Source organism: Salmo trutta, chromosome 35 (genome assembly GCF_901001165.1).
Source record: "Salmo trutta chromosome 35, fSalTru1.1, whole genome shotgun sequence".
NCBI lineage: Eukaryota > Metazoa > Chordata > Actinopteri > Salmoniformes > Salmonidae > Salmo > Salmo trutta.
In genome coordinates, this window is record NC_042991.1 from 7,476,387 (window position 1) to 7,492,744 (window position 16,358).

A 16,358-nucleotide genomic window follows, 5' to 3' on the forward strand; every position below is an offset into this window, starting at 1 on the left:
ACAGGTGGTGGCTGCATCATGTTATGGGTATGCTTGTCATCGACAAGGACTAGGGAATTTTTGGGGATAAAAATAAACGGAATAGAGCTAAGCACAGAAAAACCTGGTTCAGTCTGCTTTCCAACAGACACTGGGAAACATTCAGCTTTTAGCAGGAAAGTAACCTAAAACACAAGGCCAAATATACACTGGAGTTCCTTACCAAGACGACATTGAACGTTCCTGAGTGGCCTAGTTATAGTTTTGACTTTAATTGGCTTGAAAATCTATGGCAAGACTTGAAAATGGCTGTTGAGAAATGATCAACAACTTACTTGTCAAAGCTTGAAATTTTAAAAGAACAATGTGCAAATATTGTACAATCCAGATGTACAAAGCTCTTAAAGACTTACCCAGAAAGACTCACATCTGTAATCGCTGCCAAAAGTTATTCTGACGTATTGACACAGGGGTGTGAATACTTATATAAATGAGATATTTCCGTATTTCATTTTAAATCAATTTTAAATCAATTTCTAACATTTTTAAAAACATGTTTTCAGTTTGTCATTATGGGGTACTGTGTGTAGATGGGTGAGAAAAAGATCAGTTTAATACCTTTTTTATTCAGGTTGTAACACAACAAAATGTGGAATAAGTCAAGAGTTATGAATACTTTCTGAAGGAACTGTAAGATACCCTTAGAGTGACATGACACCTTAGTGACATATGTGTATTTCTGTGTTCTTAAGACCTGGGACTTCATTAAGAAACTGTTCTTATGCAGAGATTTCACACCAATGCTACACATAGAGAAATTCAATAGAGAGCTGACTCTTCCATATTCTGCATAACAAAGAATCAAGTCTGTTCTATAAACGTTACACATTTCTGAACCGTCCACAACAATAAGACCCTGTATCATCATTTACCTGCATTCCATAGATGGGGTCCTCAAAGAGATAATGGTCTGCTGATGTGCTGTCCTGGAGGCTGCCTGACAGTAAGTCCCTGAGGGTCTCGTCCTCCCCACAGACCTCCATAGCGGACACAGACACAGCCAGGCTGGCCCCAGTCCTCTCCCTCCTCCTCCTCTCTGTGTGACTGTAGAACCAGGAGATGGCACACGGGATGACCCCTAAACTCTGGCTGCTGCTATCACTACCCATCATGGTGTAGGACTTCCCTGTTAACCACAGTAATAAGGCACACACAACACAGTCAGTTTGGGTGCTCTGTTTGTGTGTGTCTGCGTGTGCGTGTCTGTGCAAACCTGTTTGTGTGTGTGTGTGTGTGTGTGTGTGTGTGTGTGTGTGTGTGTGTGTGCAAACCTGTGTTTGTGTGTGTGTGTGTGTGTGTGTGTGTGTGTGTGTGTGTGTGTGTGTGTGTGTGTGTGTGTGTGTGTGTGTGTGTGCGTGTGCGTGTGTGTGTGAGAGGAAGAGAGAGAAAGAGACAGAGCATCTTGGTAAACAGCTTGCGGGTAGGGGGGGCTTCAGAGTTGGTTTAATGCACTGCTTGTTAAGACAGACATTATCTAATTACACAAACCACAACGCGCTCATTGAAACTGTCAGTATTTACAGTACATGTCCCCATTGTAGGTTTAACTTGGAGGACAGAGGGGGATGGAAAGGGCAGATTTCCCCCCAAATTAAGGTTCTAACGAAACAGTTTTAATGGTCCACACCCAAAACACTGTCAAAATACCATCTTCTGAAATAGAAGTTATTTAAGCAATAAGGCTCAAGGTGGCTCAAGGGCTGTATCCAGGCATTCCGCGTTGTGTCGTACATAAGAACAGCCCTTAGCCGTGGTATATTGGCCATATATACCGCAATCCCCCGAGGTGCCTTATTGCTATTATAAACTGTTTATCAACGTAATTGTCATACCCGTGCTATACGGTCTGATGTACCAGGGCTTTTAGCCAATCAGCATTCAGGGCTTGAACCACCCAGTTTATAATACAGAACATATTTCCTCCCTTTTAATAATGAATGTATTGATAATACCGGATTGGATTTACATACGGCACTTTACATTGTATGCCACTGCCAGTTACTAGCAGACACTTTTATCTTCCTCCAATAAGCTCTTAGAAAAAAAGATGCCACTTAGTACCAAAAAGGGTTCTTCCCTGACCCCCACAAGGAACCCTTTCAAAACCCTTTTTATAGAGCATACCAATGTGTAGAAGCCACCTAAGTGATCCAGTATAGAAGAGGGAGGGAGGGAGGGAGGGAGGGACTTTTGTCCCGTATTACAGTACCAGTAACTCCAGTGATCCGTGTCCTAGGTTTACTCACTCTAATCCAAATGCTAATTGAATTAGGGTAAGAGAATTGGTTTTGTCCAATTAAAGGCGAACCAGCCTGCCATCATTCATTCCAGAGGGCCATTCTATGGAGGGAGGGAGAGAGATTGATATCCCCTGGCAGCCGACCTGCCGCCGTCTACACCGCCAGACTAATTCAATCTGATTTACGGCCGGTGGCGTCATGTGTAGTAGAAAGGTATAGCTCCAAGGAGACACTGCCCTTACAGGAGAGAAAAGGGTTTTATGTATTTGTGTCACACAGACACACACAGTCGTCTATTAAAAGCCTTTAGTAAAGCTAAGTGGATTCCATTTTCCTAATAGCAGAGCAGAGATCGTCTTACAGTCCATTTCGTTTTTAGTCCACCTCAGCCTTCTCATCCTGACTGACAAAATATTTGCGCCGTGTTGACATGTTTTGCAGGCAGAACGACGGCGGAAGAAGCTTAAAAACACTTGGGATGTATTATGGATGAATGTCCCACTTTTATTTATCGAAGAGGTGGAAAATGAATGGAATGGAAGATGGGATGAATAAAGGAGAGGACGGATGGAACACCTCCATGCCACCACAGCCCCCATAGGGAAAAGAGAGATGAAAGAGATGGATGCACCTCCCCTGCCACTGCACACAGGAAAAAGATGAATTTAAGAGATATATAAAAGACATTGATGAAAGAGATAATAGCCACTCTCCTTATGAGGTTTGGTCTTCATGGCCACTTAAAACAATGCTACTTTCCTGATGAAAATAACATCATAGACCAGCATAGGCTGGTCATGCTGATCAACAGTAAGCATTTATGTTTTTGGCTAATGCTGGTTTTGCTGCTTAGCCTTCACTGTGTTTCTGCTGGTGCTTTCACTGTGTTTTTGTTGTAACCAGCCTTTGCTGTGTTTTTGCTGGTGACCAACCTTCGCTGTGTCTTTGCTGGTGACCAGCATTTAGTACGTTTTTTCTGCTGACCAGCCTATGCTGGCTTGCAAAGTGATATTTAATTGGAACTTTTATTCACCCAAAATCTGCATTCAGAATGAGTGCCAGGGTTAGACTTCCTAAACCATCTAAACTGGAACAACCATTTCAGTAACAGATGCAATAAGTCCAACTAACAGATTGGATTAGTTAAGAACAATGATTTATGTTTTTGTTTTTTTATCTTTGTGTAGCATAAGATTCATTAATCAATCAATGTACATGCAAAAATACAACAAACAAAACAGATATTGAAACAAACAATTCTAAAAATCAACTGCAAAATATGATAATGATGGGCTTGGTCAGACCAGCTTGACTAGCTAGACCATGCGGGACAAGCATAGACGAGCATGGACCAGCTTGGTCACCAGCATCACCAGGATAAGCTGGTATGTGTCCAAAAACACAGCAAAGACTGGTCATCAGTGTTCAAAACACAGCGAAGGCTGGTCACCAGCAAAACCAGCTAGACCATGCTGGTAAACCAGCAAAACCATCTACACCATGCTGGTCAGACCAGCTTGACCAGCTAGAGCAGGGATGGGCAACCTTTGTAGGCCTGCAGATAAAAAATGTTTAGTTAGACTAGTAGAATACACAAGGTGCAATTTCAAAATCGTGTTATGTCAGTCACTGACAGTCACTCAATTAGCCATGTCAGCTAACATTTTTAATATTGGTAAATTAGTCTAGCTAGCTAACTAAACTTGTAGTAATCATATATTTTTTTTGTCACTCTCACTCAGATATAATATTAAATATTGCAAACGTTTATCTCCACCCAATGGCAAAATGTTAAGAATTGTAGGAAATTAGCTGTTTTAAATTCTCTCCGCCTCGATCATTAGAATTGCATGCAATTATAATAAAATAGCTAAATCTTCTCTCTGCCTAATGGCAAGACGTGTTTCTCTCCACTGTTAAGAGGAGAGAAAACAACATTTCACTTAGGGCCCTCAAAAGGCTAGGGCCAGCTCTGACTGCATGTGTAGGTACGCAGACCTGGGAGCCACTGCAGCCCTTCATGATGAGTTCAGAGTTTTTGTGGCCCCCACCCCAATCAAAGTTGCCCATCCCTGACCAGCATCAGACCAACACTGACGTTATAGACCAACATGGACCAGCATAGATTGTTGCGGCAGGTATCCTAGTAGTTAGAGCATTGGACCAGTAACCGAAAGGTTGCTAGATTGAATCCCCGAGCTGACAAGGTAAAAATCTGTCATTCTGCCCCTGAACAAGTCAGTTAACACACTGTTCCTAGGCTGTCATTGTAAATAAGAATTTGTTCTTAAATGACTTGCCTAGTTAAATAAAGGTTAAAAAAAATAAAAAGACCAGCATATATGAGTTTGAAATTCATGCTGGTTAATGCAGTTTTTTATCATTACTTACCCGCTTCACCATGTCCAAAACACAGAATACATCCGTCTGCCCCGTTGACCACAGAACGGATGACGTCAGGCAGAATACCTACACACACCTCCGCCTAGCAGAAAAGATAAAGGAGGGATCGAAAAATTGGGTGAAAAAAAGGAGAAAAGGAGGGTGAATCCATCCATCCACCTTAGCATTCATCCAGCTGTTTAAAACGCAAATAAAACTTAAGCGGAGGGGAATGAATTAATGAAATGGCTGAATGTGTCCGATCCATCAAACAACACTAACACACACAGCTGGGAAAGGAAAGAGGCTGGGAGGCTAAGATAACAGCGCTTGATATAGCGATGGCTGTCTGGAAACGGCATTTTAAGTCCCATCAGTTTTCAGGTCATCAGACAGAGATAACAAACCAACAGTACTGTACTGTACCCACTGACCTGGGTTGACTCTGGGGGGTAGGCTGCGTCAAAGACATATGTCTTAGAGTGACCCTTAGCTTCCCCAACGTGTGACGGCGTGGAGTTGGAGTGTGGCTGTTGATTGTGGTTGGTGGTAGGATCAATCATGGTGACCCTTCGCTTGGCTGGGTCCACCCTAAAAATGGGTGGCTGGGGTTGGGAAGGGGGCACGGTGGGAGAGAGGCAGACTCGCAGCACCACTTTGACCTGTATGGAGAGAAGAAAGCTGGTGGTGAAGATGTGATCCTGTTTTTTTTCAGGGGGCTGTTGGGAACTGGGATGAATAGATGATGAGTAGGTAGGTAAGGGACATTATACCATATGCTTGAAGTTATGTCAAATGTCTTTTATATTATTTTTTGTTATTTGCTCCAAAGAAAACAGGTGATCGACAACAATACAGATAAAAACACTTTAAATTTTTTTTTAACATTTACAGTGTGCAGGTGTGGTTGGGAGCCCAAGGGCTTATATGAAAACCACACCACAAACAAACAATATACAATTCATAACTACAAAAATAAAAAAGGTTTGTTAAAACAGATAACAAAACCTACTAATTATAAATATACAAATGAGCTGATCAGTAATCACGATGTGCATGTGAAAGTGTGAAAGTGTGCGAGGGTTAGGCTATATGGAGGAGGTCACTGAGTATGTAGGCTCATCAGGCTGACCCCCAGTCTTCACTTGAAGTTATTGTAAAGTCCTAACTTGTATCTTCATTCTCCAACTTGAATAATGGTGATTCAACTTCAATCTTTTATTTCAAAAAGGTTTTGTCTCATTCTTACGATAAATGGTCAAGATCGAAGACAAGATCTACATAGAAATCCAAATAAAGAGCATTTTCTAAAAGGTTTGGTGGAAGCTAAAAGAGTATTTAAATATTCCATATGGGGGAAAAAAACAGTAAAAGCTTTTTTTACACACAATAAAACTGATAGAACCAAGAAGGAAAGTATGAAAATCCATGCATTATTAAACAATCAAAATCCTAAACAATAATATCTAAATGCATCAGACGTGATTGTAGAAGAGTCAAAGCAGCTGTCAATATGGGTCACAGGCAGGATGTTCTCGTTCTTTTAACGGAGGTTGGAAACGACAGACACAGCAGTCGCATTAAACCCTAGGAGTTTCCCAGCGTTCCTGATTCTATTCGCTTCTATCCACGGCTATTTATATGTTTCCTTTGGAATAGGTGTAAGAAGACGTTAAGCTAAACGGAATAGGGATATCGCACAGCTAGGCAACTGAGGAGAGATTTCAAACTTTACTGGTAAATAGTGAGAAAAAGGCAGCATTCTGCTGTTCACCCCTGTGAGATGGTGTCTCTTTTACACCAACTTAGTTAAAAGAGAAGAGGTATGTAGAGGAAAACTTGTACAGATCAAAGCAAACTGTCTGTCACTCTGACTTAAACACCCATAGACTAGTGTTAGAGAGAAGATATAACTGTAGTAGCTGTTATTATAGGCTACACAGTTTACCCTTATGTACTATAAAGCGTTGAGATCCTATAATTCAGTGGAATGTGTCTGTAATTCTATGCTGTTAAATTGTCTGTGAAAGCACTATATACATCGAATCAATGATAAATTATTATTAATTCATGTTGCTACATCCTATATATCCCGAGTAGGAACGCAACATGAACAAATTCCTGCTGTTCAGATATTAACTTAGCTCTACTGGAAATACAGTGGATTTAAAGGCTCTGAGAGGGTTTATGTTAAGTTAGCTAAGACCTCAACAGCCACTTAACTTAGTTCTCTGAGGTCTGACTCTGCACATCTGAAGGATAAGAACGTCACAGAACCACCAAGATGAAGTCAATTAACCATGCAATCATGCTTAAGAAACCCAACTGAACTGAAGTTCACTATGATGACATACCAAATGTGTTTGATAGATCCTTTTTGTTTTCTTCTACTGCCTCTTAAGGGGAAAGTAATCCAAAGGTAACGGAAAGTAATCTGATTACGTCACTGAGTTGGGGGTAATCCAAAAATTACATTACAGATTACAATTTTGGATAGGTAACTAGTAACTGTAACAGATTACATTTAGAATGTAACCTAACCAACCTTGACCACGAGTAAGGCTTTTATTGCTCAATCTAATTTGTGCTGATTAAAAAAGGCCTAACGTACTGCTTAAACTTGTGCACTTTTGATAAACTTCAACAGATGAAAATTATCGAGATATCAAAGTGTCACCCATAGAGATCCTATTAAATGAATTAAGTATTCTCAATGATGTCACCAACCGAAAAGTAAACAATAGGCCTAGCAAATGTTTTCAGTAGTGCGCCAAGCATGCCATTCCATGAGAGCAGCATTTCTTTTTCAACCATGTTTTGAAGCAATGAACCCAGTCAGTCCTTCAGAACAAACAGGTAAACAACAGAGTAGGCTAATAAATCCTTTCTTTTGAGGTTATGGTCAGGTTAAACAATTAAACTAATCTATATTTCCATATTTACAAATCCTATTCTTGAAGATCAAGAATATAATTAATTGGAATGAGTGTAAATCTGACAGACTTTAGATTTTAATGTTAAAATATAGCCTAATCGTTTTATTATCTGTATTGAAGTAGAAAGCAATGGGTTAGAAGCCTACAGAACCCAACATTCATTGCTGGCCAGCTATGTAAACTCTAACATTGACTTATCTTGTAATAGATGTCATTCAATTGTTAATATTCATTTTTGTCTTCTTCTAATGCCTCTTAAAGGAAAGTAATCTAAAAGTAAATTAAAGTAATCAGATTACGTTACTTTGGGTAATCCAAAAGCTATGTTACTGATAACAATTTTGGACAGGTAACTTGTAACTGTAACGGATTACATTTAGAAAGTGACCTTCCCAAATGTGAACATAATCCATCAGCCTTGATTATGATGATGAATCATAATAAAAAACAAGTGATGGTAGCTAGTCTGTCTGCTATCTGTTGGAGGAAGTCTTGCTTTGTAACTCCTACCCTGACTGTATTCTATTGAGCTTGTGTCACGGTATATTTATGGGGCTGAATTATTCAAGAAGCCATATACTGAGAGATAGGAAAGAGGGGGTGAGCTAGAGAGAGAATGTGGGAAGGAGAACCGGAGAGAGAAAGGGAGAGGGGTGAAAGAGCGAGAGAGAGAGAGAGAGAGAGAGAGAAAAAAAAACAGGTTCTCCCTGCGTTGTTTGGGCTGAGTGCAGGTGGAATGGATGGGATGGGATGGAGGCCTGTTATCTGTAACTCTAGACCATCATCTGTGAAACACGAGGGCAGCCATATTGATTTCCTCTACAGTATACCCCAGAGGGGGAGGGCAGAAACAGAAAGGACATTAACACCACATTATAGCATTTCATAAAGATGGGGGTATAATTATGAGTGCCGATATAGGATCTACTTCACTCCTCGACACAACCACTCTCACTTGCTTAATGACTCTGGAATCACGTAAAAAAAAAGTGTATGTGGGAGAACGATTTATTTATTTAATAAAACATTTATTTAAATATTTATTTAAACATGTATTTATACCGAACAAAAATATCAACGCAACATGTTAAGTGTTGGTCCCATGTTTCATGAGCTGAAATAAAAGATCCCAGAAATGTTCCAAACGCACAAAAAGCTTATTACTCTTAAATGTTGTGCACAAATTTGTTTACATCCCTGTTAGTGAACATTTCTCCTTTGCCACAATCATCCATCCACATGACTGTTTAATCAATAAGCTGATTAAACAGCATGATCATTACACAGGTATACCTTATGCTGGGGACAATAAAAGGCCACACTAAGATGTCTCAAGTTTTGAGGGAGCGTGCAATTAACATGGTAATGTCCACCAGAGCTGTTGCCAGAAAATTATTTGTTAATTTCTCTACCATAAGCCGCCTCCAACGTTGTTTTAGAGAATTTGGCAGTAAATCCAACCGGCCTCAGAACCGCAGACCATGTGTAACCACACCAGCCCAGGACCTCCATATCTGGCTTCTTCACCTGCGGGATCATATGAGAACAGCCACCCTGACATCTGATGAAACGTTGGGTTTGCAGAACTGAAGAATTTCGGCATAAACTGTCAGAAACCATCAAGGGAGCTCATCTGCATGCTCGTCGTCCTCACCAGGGTCTTGACCTGATCAGGTGGGCAAGCAATTTGCTGACGTTAACATCGGGATCAGAGTGCCCCATGGTGGCGGTGGAGTTATGTTATGGGCGGGCATAAGCTACGGACAACAAACACAATTGCATTTTATCGATGGTAATTTGAATGCACAGAGGTACCGTGACGAGATCCTGAGGCCCATTGTCGTGCCATTCATCTGCCGTCATCACCTCATGTTTCAGCATGATAGTGCACAGCCCCATGTCGCAAGGATTTGTACACAATTCCTGGAAGCTGAAAATGTCCCAGTTCTTCCATGGCCTGCATACTCATCAGACATGTCACCCATTGAGCATGTTTGGGATGCTCTGGATCGACGTGTGCGACAGCGTGTTCCAGTTCCCGCCAATTCCCAGCAACTTCGCACAGCCATTAAAGAGTGGGACAACATTCCTCAGGCCACAATCAACAGCCTGATCAACTCTATGTGAAGGAGATGTGTCACACTGCATGTGGCAAATGGGGGAAACACCAGACACTGACTGGTTTTCTGATCCACGCCCCTAACTTTTTTTTAAGGTATCTGTGACCAACAGATGCATATCTGTATTCCCAGTCATGTGAAATCCATAGATTAGAGCCTAATTAATTTATTTCAATTGACTGATTTCCTCATATGATGTAACTAAGTCAAATATAAAAAATTGTTGCATGTTGCGTTTATATTTTTGTTTAGTGTAGTCAGGTAAGTCAATGAGAACAAATTCTCTTTTACATGAACGATCTGATTGGTCAAGACCGAGGTGAACAACTGAGAACAGCCTGTTACCTTGCCAAAGTTGGGGGCGTCTTTGAGTTGGTTGGCAGCTTGAAGGAGGCAGGTGGGGACTGTGGGTGGAGACCTCTGGATGATGCCCCTGTAGCAGGTGCTGTAATGGGGGAGAGGAGACACGGGAGAGGGAGCGGACATTTGGGCCTTCCTCCTCGACGTCAGGCTCAGTTTCTGGGCTGCCCTGTGGAAAGATAGGATATGGACATTTCAAAAACACATTAGGTACATCCTCAACTTCTGAATGATTATTTAAGACTTTTTATTAATCATCAGTAAAGAATTACCTGCAGGAGCCCATGTCTACTCAGTAGACATCTAACTGACTAGTTTTACACATACCTGACCAGAAAGGACAAAATTGCAGGAGCCATTGGACTGCTCTGGACAGCCACAGTCTCATTCGGTCCCTCTGAGAACTCCTCTGAAAACTGGAGAGAAGTAGAATGATCATCTTAGGAGATAATACTTCAACTGTATTAGAATATCCATAGCCTGGGGGTCCAGTCTGTTTGGGCTATTAGCCAACTCCTCTTTGTGTTCATTCAATGTCATGCCAAAGTACAGCTTGGCAATGATAGAAGAGTTGCCAACAGCACATCGTAATATAGCCCAGGGAATAGATGCCATTTGGAACGCAACCCAAGAGAAGAATCAATTGTTAACCTGTGGATGTGGGGCACTAGGATGAAAGCACATTAGGTAAATGGGACATTCATCATATAGATCTACATATAGACTAGTGGTCACACATGGGACATATAGCTCCAAGGTTTTAATGGAGACACGACTCAGACAATCAGACTCAGAGCCACTACTAAACCTACTGTGACCGTGCTGCATCTGACTATTACACACCACACAACCTCGAGGATGTGCGTGAAGTCTGACTCTTCAACCCAGCCCTGCTTTCCCTTCCCTCCAGCCCTAGTGTGTGTGTGTGTGTGTGTGTGTGTGTGTGTGTGTGTGTGTGTGTGTGTGTGTGTGTGTGTGTGTGTGTGTGTGTGTGTGTGTGTGTGTGATATACTCCGTATATCTGCTGAAGTGAAGTCAAAGAGCTTGGCCGCAAGCGAAAGCGACAGCAAGAGTCCTGTTTTATAGTGGCCCCCTCTGCAGCTCTACTGTCACATCAATGTTTCAGCTTTTTAGGGCAAGATAACAACCCTGTTCCCCTCCCTCTATTGTTACTGCCACAGGAAACATCCAGCCATGTAATGCCAATTAGAGCCATGAGGCACCCTGGGGCATGACTAACATCTGGAATGAGATGGGTTTAGGGGGCACGGGGTAAAGTTAAATTCTACCTCTACTCCTTTCTAACTCTGAACCCCATGTCCCCCACACCCTGAAGATCTCTCTCTTTCTCTTTCTCTTCCTCTTGCTATTTCTCTCTCTCTCTCTCTCTCTCTCTCTCTCTCTCTCTACCCCCCGTCTCTCTCTACCCCCCTCTCTCTCGCTCTCTCTTTCTCTTTTGTCTTCCCCCCTCTCTCTCTGTCCCTCTTTCTTTGTCCTCTCTTCTATCTCAAACTGGAATGGTGTAAACACTCCCATTACCATTAGCATGAGGTCACCTAGCTTTGACTAACATTTGCTCTGCTTCCTCCAGGTGGAAAATCACATGAAAACACATCAATAATCACGTTCCCATCCACAGTTTTTATGCAAGTAAAGTCATGCCGTATAAAAAAAAAATCACGACAGCTGTGAGGGAAACAGGAAATTTAGGTCCAATTTTATAAATGCCGTCAGATCATTTGTTCGTTCGACATGGTGGGATCTTTTTGTGCCTGTAAAATGAATTATGCGTGAAACAGCAGTGGAAACACATTTATGGGCAAATATTGATATAATAACCATCATATCAAAGTAAACTTGGAGTCACGCGATGACATGGGGTGTGGGGTCCTCCCACTACAACTCATCAGAAAAGCATGCAGTTTATTAGTCTACAGATGAAATAAGAGATGATGAACTTCACAGGGTGGAGAAAGTGCACGATATGAGCTTGATGCTCTTTTCCAATAAATGTCAGAGGGTCTTATTCTGGTGACACGATGAACAATGCTTGACTGCCATTTGACAACTGAAAGCATTCTTGCTCTTATCCATAATCTCATCATGTAGACTAGCCTGCCCGCAGAGTCTACCCACACTGTATCTGCCAGCTGTTAGCTAGACTGCACATGCCAAGACCATCGAAGGCACATTCGCTATTTAAACGCAACAGTTTGGTGACGAAACAATCAGTGGAGTTGAAAATGCGATGGAAACACAATGAACTACAGATTTGTATTCAGTACATGTAAACTTAAGCGAAAAAGTACATTTTGTGTGCACTACGTCATCACGCACAGATTTTTATCTGCAACAAGTCCGTTTTGTGCAAACACACCACACTGTTGGGGAAAATGTGCACATTTTCTTTCATGCGGATTTTAGAATATTCACATGAAAATCTGTCACCAATTGGATGGAAACCTTCCTAATAACAAACTTACGCCGGTATAATATGCTCTGCTTTGCATATTGTCTAATAGACTATGGCAGCTAACCTGGTATCAGATCTGTTTGTGTTATATACAGCCAACTCCTATGGTCATTGTTATGCCAACCATAACTGTTCTGTGATCAGGCTAGTCCTCAGCCAGACAGCCACTCCACTGCCAGAAACTGACAGACCAGAGACCACTTCACTTCATTAGCCACAATGCACTGAAGGAGATATACGTAGATTCCCAAATGGCGCCCTATTCCTTATATAGTGCACTACTTTTGACCAAAGCCCTATGGTAGGAGCCCTATGGCTGAACAAGCTACTGTAGCCTACTTAAGACTCCTTAAATGCTTCCATCCATCCACTTTCGTCCCGGCTGTATTTACCGCCTAGCCCTGTGAGGGTTACAATACTGCACTATGCATATTTCACCAGTCGTTAAATATGACCAGGCTATTGATCATCGCGCCGCCTGCTTTTTGACTGGCTGTTTTATGACGGAAAATAAATCACAGCCCAATTCCCTCCATTAGCCGATAAGGTTGCAAATGTACACTTCTCAGGATCTAATTGGGGCAGATCGGACGGTGTCCATCAATTCTGACAGTGACAACATCCTCTATGAGAGCATTCACTCCACTCCTCCCCTCTCCTCTTCCCTCCTCTGTGCTCCTTTCCTCTCCTTTCCTCTTCTCTCCATTCCTCTTTTAGATGTACAACACCTGCTAGGGGATGTGTCATGACTCATGATATTATCCTAATATGGTTCATATAGCCTCCATTAGACTCCATAATAATGATAGCTATTGTGATACCAAGGCAATATTATGACATACAACCTGTAGGTTTTTAGATGTACAGTACCTGGTAGGGAAAGATGGTGACTCCGTTATTGCTGGACATTGATATGGAGGAGGCTAGTTGCTGCTGCTCCTCAACCCATCTATCCATCTCAGCTGGGGTGGACTTCAGGATCCTCCTAGGGTGGGTCTTCTGGGGGCTTTGACTCCTGGTGAAGCCTGAGAGCCGGGGGCTAGATGGTGCTGTGGAGGTGGTGGATCGAGGTCCAGGGGAGGGCTTGGCAGAGGAATTATGGGTCCTGGCAGAGCCTGAGAGGTGGGGGCTAGATGGTGCTGCTTTGGTGGAGGTGGATCCAGGAAGGGGCTTGGCGGGAGATGTAGTGGCCCGCTTGGCACGTTCCTCCCTGGCTAGGATCAGGTGGATGGCCTCCTGCTTCAGCTGGCTCAGGTGGGCACCACAGACGTCACAGCCACTCTGCTCCTCCTCCACAGCCCAGACGTCTATGGTACCACTATGGGTTTGGAGGTTGTCGTGGAGATAGGCTGACAAGGTGGAGTCCTACAGAAGGGATGTAAAGGGAATGTACAGTATGATCCTATGCATTGAGTCCAATTCAATCACAAAAACAACAAATATCACAGTGAATTACAAAAGCGGAATACTTGTATAATTAATTGTCATTGATGACAGACTGTCATTGAGGAAACTATGTATCAAAATGTGGCATGGTACCAAGTAGGCCTAAATCGACTTCCAGAATCAATCATTATAATAGCATCTGTCATAGGACAGAGATGGTGGCATAGCATACCGCATGTTAGTTTCTGTGCCCTTGTTCTCCCTGAACTTCCATTCCAAAACCTTTCTCCCGCAAGCTGCTAATGTCAGTGACCCACATTTTGAGTCCCAGACTACTGTAATATTACATAAAACAAAGTCAACCAGAAAAATGCAGGTGTCCCCAAACAAACTCCAAGCCAAAATCTGAGACCTAGCCTGGTAATAGATCTGTTTGTGCTGTATAGCCAAATTTTGGGTTGTGTGTTTGTCATAACATAGAGACAAATTGATCTAGGACCAGGCAAAATAATGACCACACAGTCTTCGAAAAAAAAGTTTCCAAAAGGGTTATTTGGCTGTTTTAGAGGAGAACCCTTTTAGGTTCTACTGTAGATAACACTTATTTTCTAAGATGGTAAGAGGTGGCTAAACAGCACAAACAGGTCTGGAACCAGGCTGTCAGAGACCTCTATTTGCTGTCAGACCTGTATTTTCTTTAGGATTCATAACGGGCCAGATTTCATCATGGCCCTGATCTGGAAATCAATACACTACAAGAAGCCATTATCAGATTTCTACTGACCGTCTCCGTCTGAACAATGAGGTAATATCTCCACGTAATGGCCTGTGGTTTATTTTAAAACTTCCTGTTCTATTTCATATTCCTCTCATAGGAGAGTAAAGCAAATGTTTTCATTGTACCTCTGGTAATGAGGTTTGAAGGGGACATGAGTTGCTTTGTTAAAATATTAATATCAGTCTGAATCAGTTCACTCTAGGGATAGCCTATGAGTCAGCTCAATGACAGGAACTGATGTCTGCTACATATCAGACGCAATCGGGAGAAAAACATCTAAGTATGTGACAATTTGGATTTGTTAAGGCCGCTAAAATTAGTGACAAAACCTAAAATATGTTGCAAATCTGTGGCTAAATCACATTTTCTGACAATTTCAATTCAAACCCATTAAATTGTCACCAAAGTATGTTGTATCACTACAATGAATGCATGCTACTGTTTACTGCATAAAACACATTTTCATAGAAAGTGATGAAGCGATAAGCCTACCTTGCATGAGATATATTGAGGGATGACGAGGCTCAGTGCGTGTATCTTTAGTGCAGCCACAGTCGCCGTGCAATGCTCACAAATAACTTTTCCGTCAGATTTCTGAACGCTCCAACTTCCCACCATGGGGGGTCTAACAGTGTCAAATCCACGAGTAATCCCAGGTCCTCCGGCGCAGGGTCTCGTTAACCCTCGGGATGGGACATCCGTTTTTGGCCACGGAACTCCGTGAGGGTCGGCGTTGGACCCTGCACCCTCTGGAGAGGGGCGATCTGTTGATTGACAGTCCTCGTGAAGTACTGTACCGCTCCCAGTCTCAGAGTAAAATCTGGTTGATTTACATTGAGGCGCATCTGTCTGTGAAATGTACAAATACCATGCACCTTAATATACTGCAAATGTATTAAGAAAATAACCATGACCATTACATCATCATAACATAAATTGAAACTGATGTTTTAAAAGCCTATGAGTCATCAAATAATAAGTAGATACTAGAACTGTGAAACCCACTATCTAAACAACTTAAGATAAATACTGAATGTGAAAAAAGTAATATTGAATCAAGGTCCCTTACCCAATACCTTCGGTTCCCTGCTGTGGGACATCTATCCTTCTCTCTTCGAGTGAGAGATGCCATAGCAATAGGTTGTTGAGAAGGGAAAACGGAACAAAGCCAAAGACAAGGATATGCTGTCTACTTTACTCGGCCTTGTTTGTTTTTTACACGGTTTAAAAATGAAAAGTATGAAGCAATTATATTATTCTAACCCTGTAAAGTATCCGCACTTGCGCGTCTTGTCATGTTGAGCTATTGGTGGTGTGAATGAAGGCGTGCGTAATGTCTGAGCGCATGAAGAGGGAGAGCGCGCAGGCATCCTACTGATTTAATTTATTTGTGCATTCCCCTTGTTGTCCACAGGGAGGTAGTGAAATGCAAACTAATAACGTGGCATTCGGCCTATCTTTTTTAAACTGCTTTCTCAATGGAAGTTTATGGTCTGTAGGCCATGTGAAATAATCTGATTATATGGCCATTTGGGGTGTTTCTTAGCGGTTTTTGGATATGATTGTGCCAAACATAATGTTTGTTCAGATGATAGCGGACTTGGCTAGAAGAGAAGTTATGTGAGTGTGTCTTGAGGACATTCC

At 42.0% G+C, this 16,358-nt stretch overlaps 1 protein-coding gene across 3 annotated transcripts in view; it reads right to left on the minus strand.

Annotated features, from left to right (window-relative positions):
• The window catches only part of LOC115174535 (kinesin-like protein KIF26B), a 31,353-nt gene extending 15,319 nt beyond the window's left edge, over positions 1-16,034 (minus strand). For all 3 annotated transcript variants that reach the window (XM_029733151.1, XM_029733150.1, XM_029733152.1), the window contains exons 1-8: positions 15,784-16,034; positions 15,207-15,563; positions 13,421-13,915; positions 10,405-10,493; positions 10,063-10,246; positions 5,096-5,323; positions 4,671-4,764; positions 912-1,165 (exon numbers count right to left, since the gene is read on the minus strand). In XM_029733151.1, the coding sequence (XP_029589011.1) occupies positions 912-1,165; positions 4,671-4,764; positions 5,096-5,323; positions 10,063-10,246; positions 10,405-10,493; positions 13,421-13,915; positions 15,207-15,563; positions 15,784-15,846 (1,764 nt within the window). In that variant the 5' untranslated portion in view covers positions 15,847-16,034. The remainder of the gene's footprint in view (positions 1-911; positions 1,166-4,670; positions 4,765-5,095; positions 5,324-10,062; positions 10,247-10,404; positions 10,494-13,420; positions 13,916-15,206; positions 15,564-15,783) is intronic.
• Between the last annotated feature and the right edge of the window lie 324 nt (positions 16,035-16,358).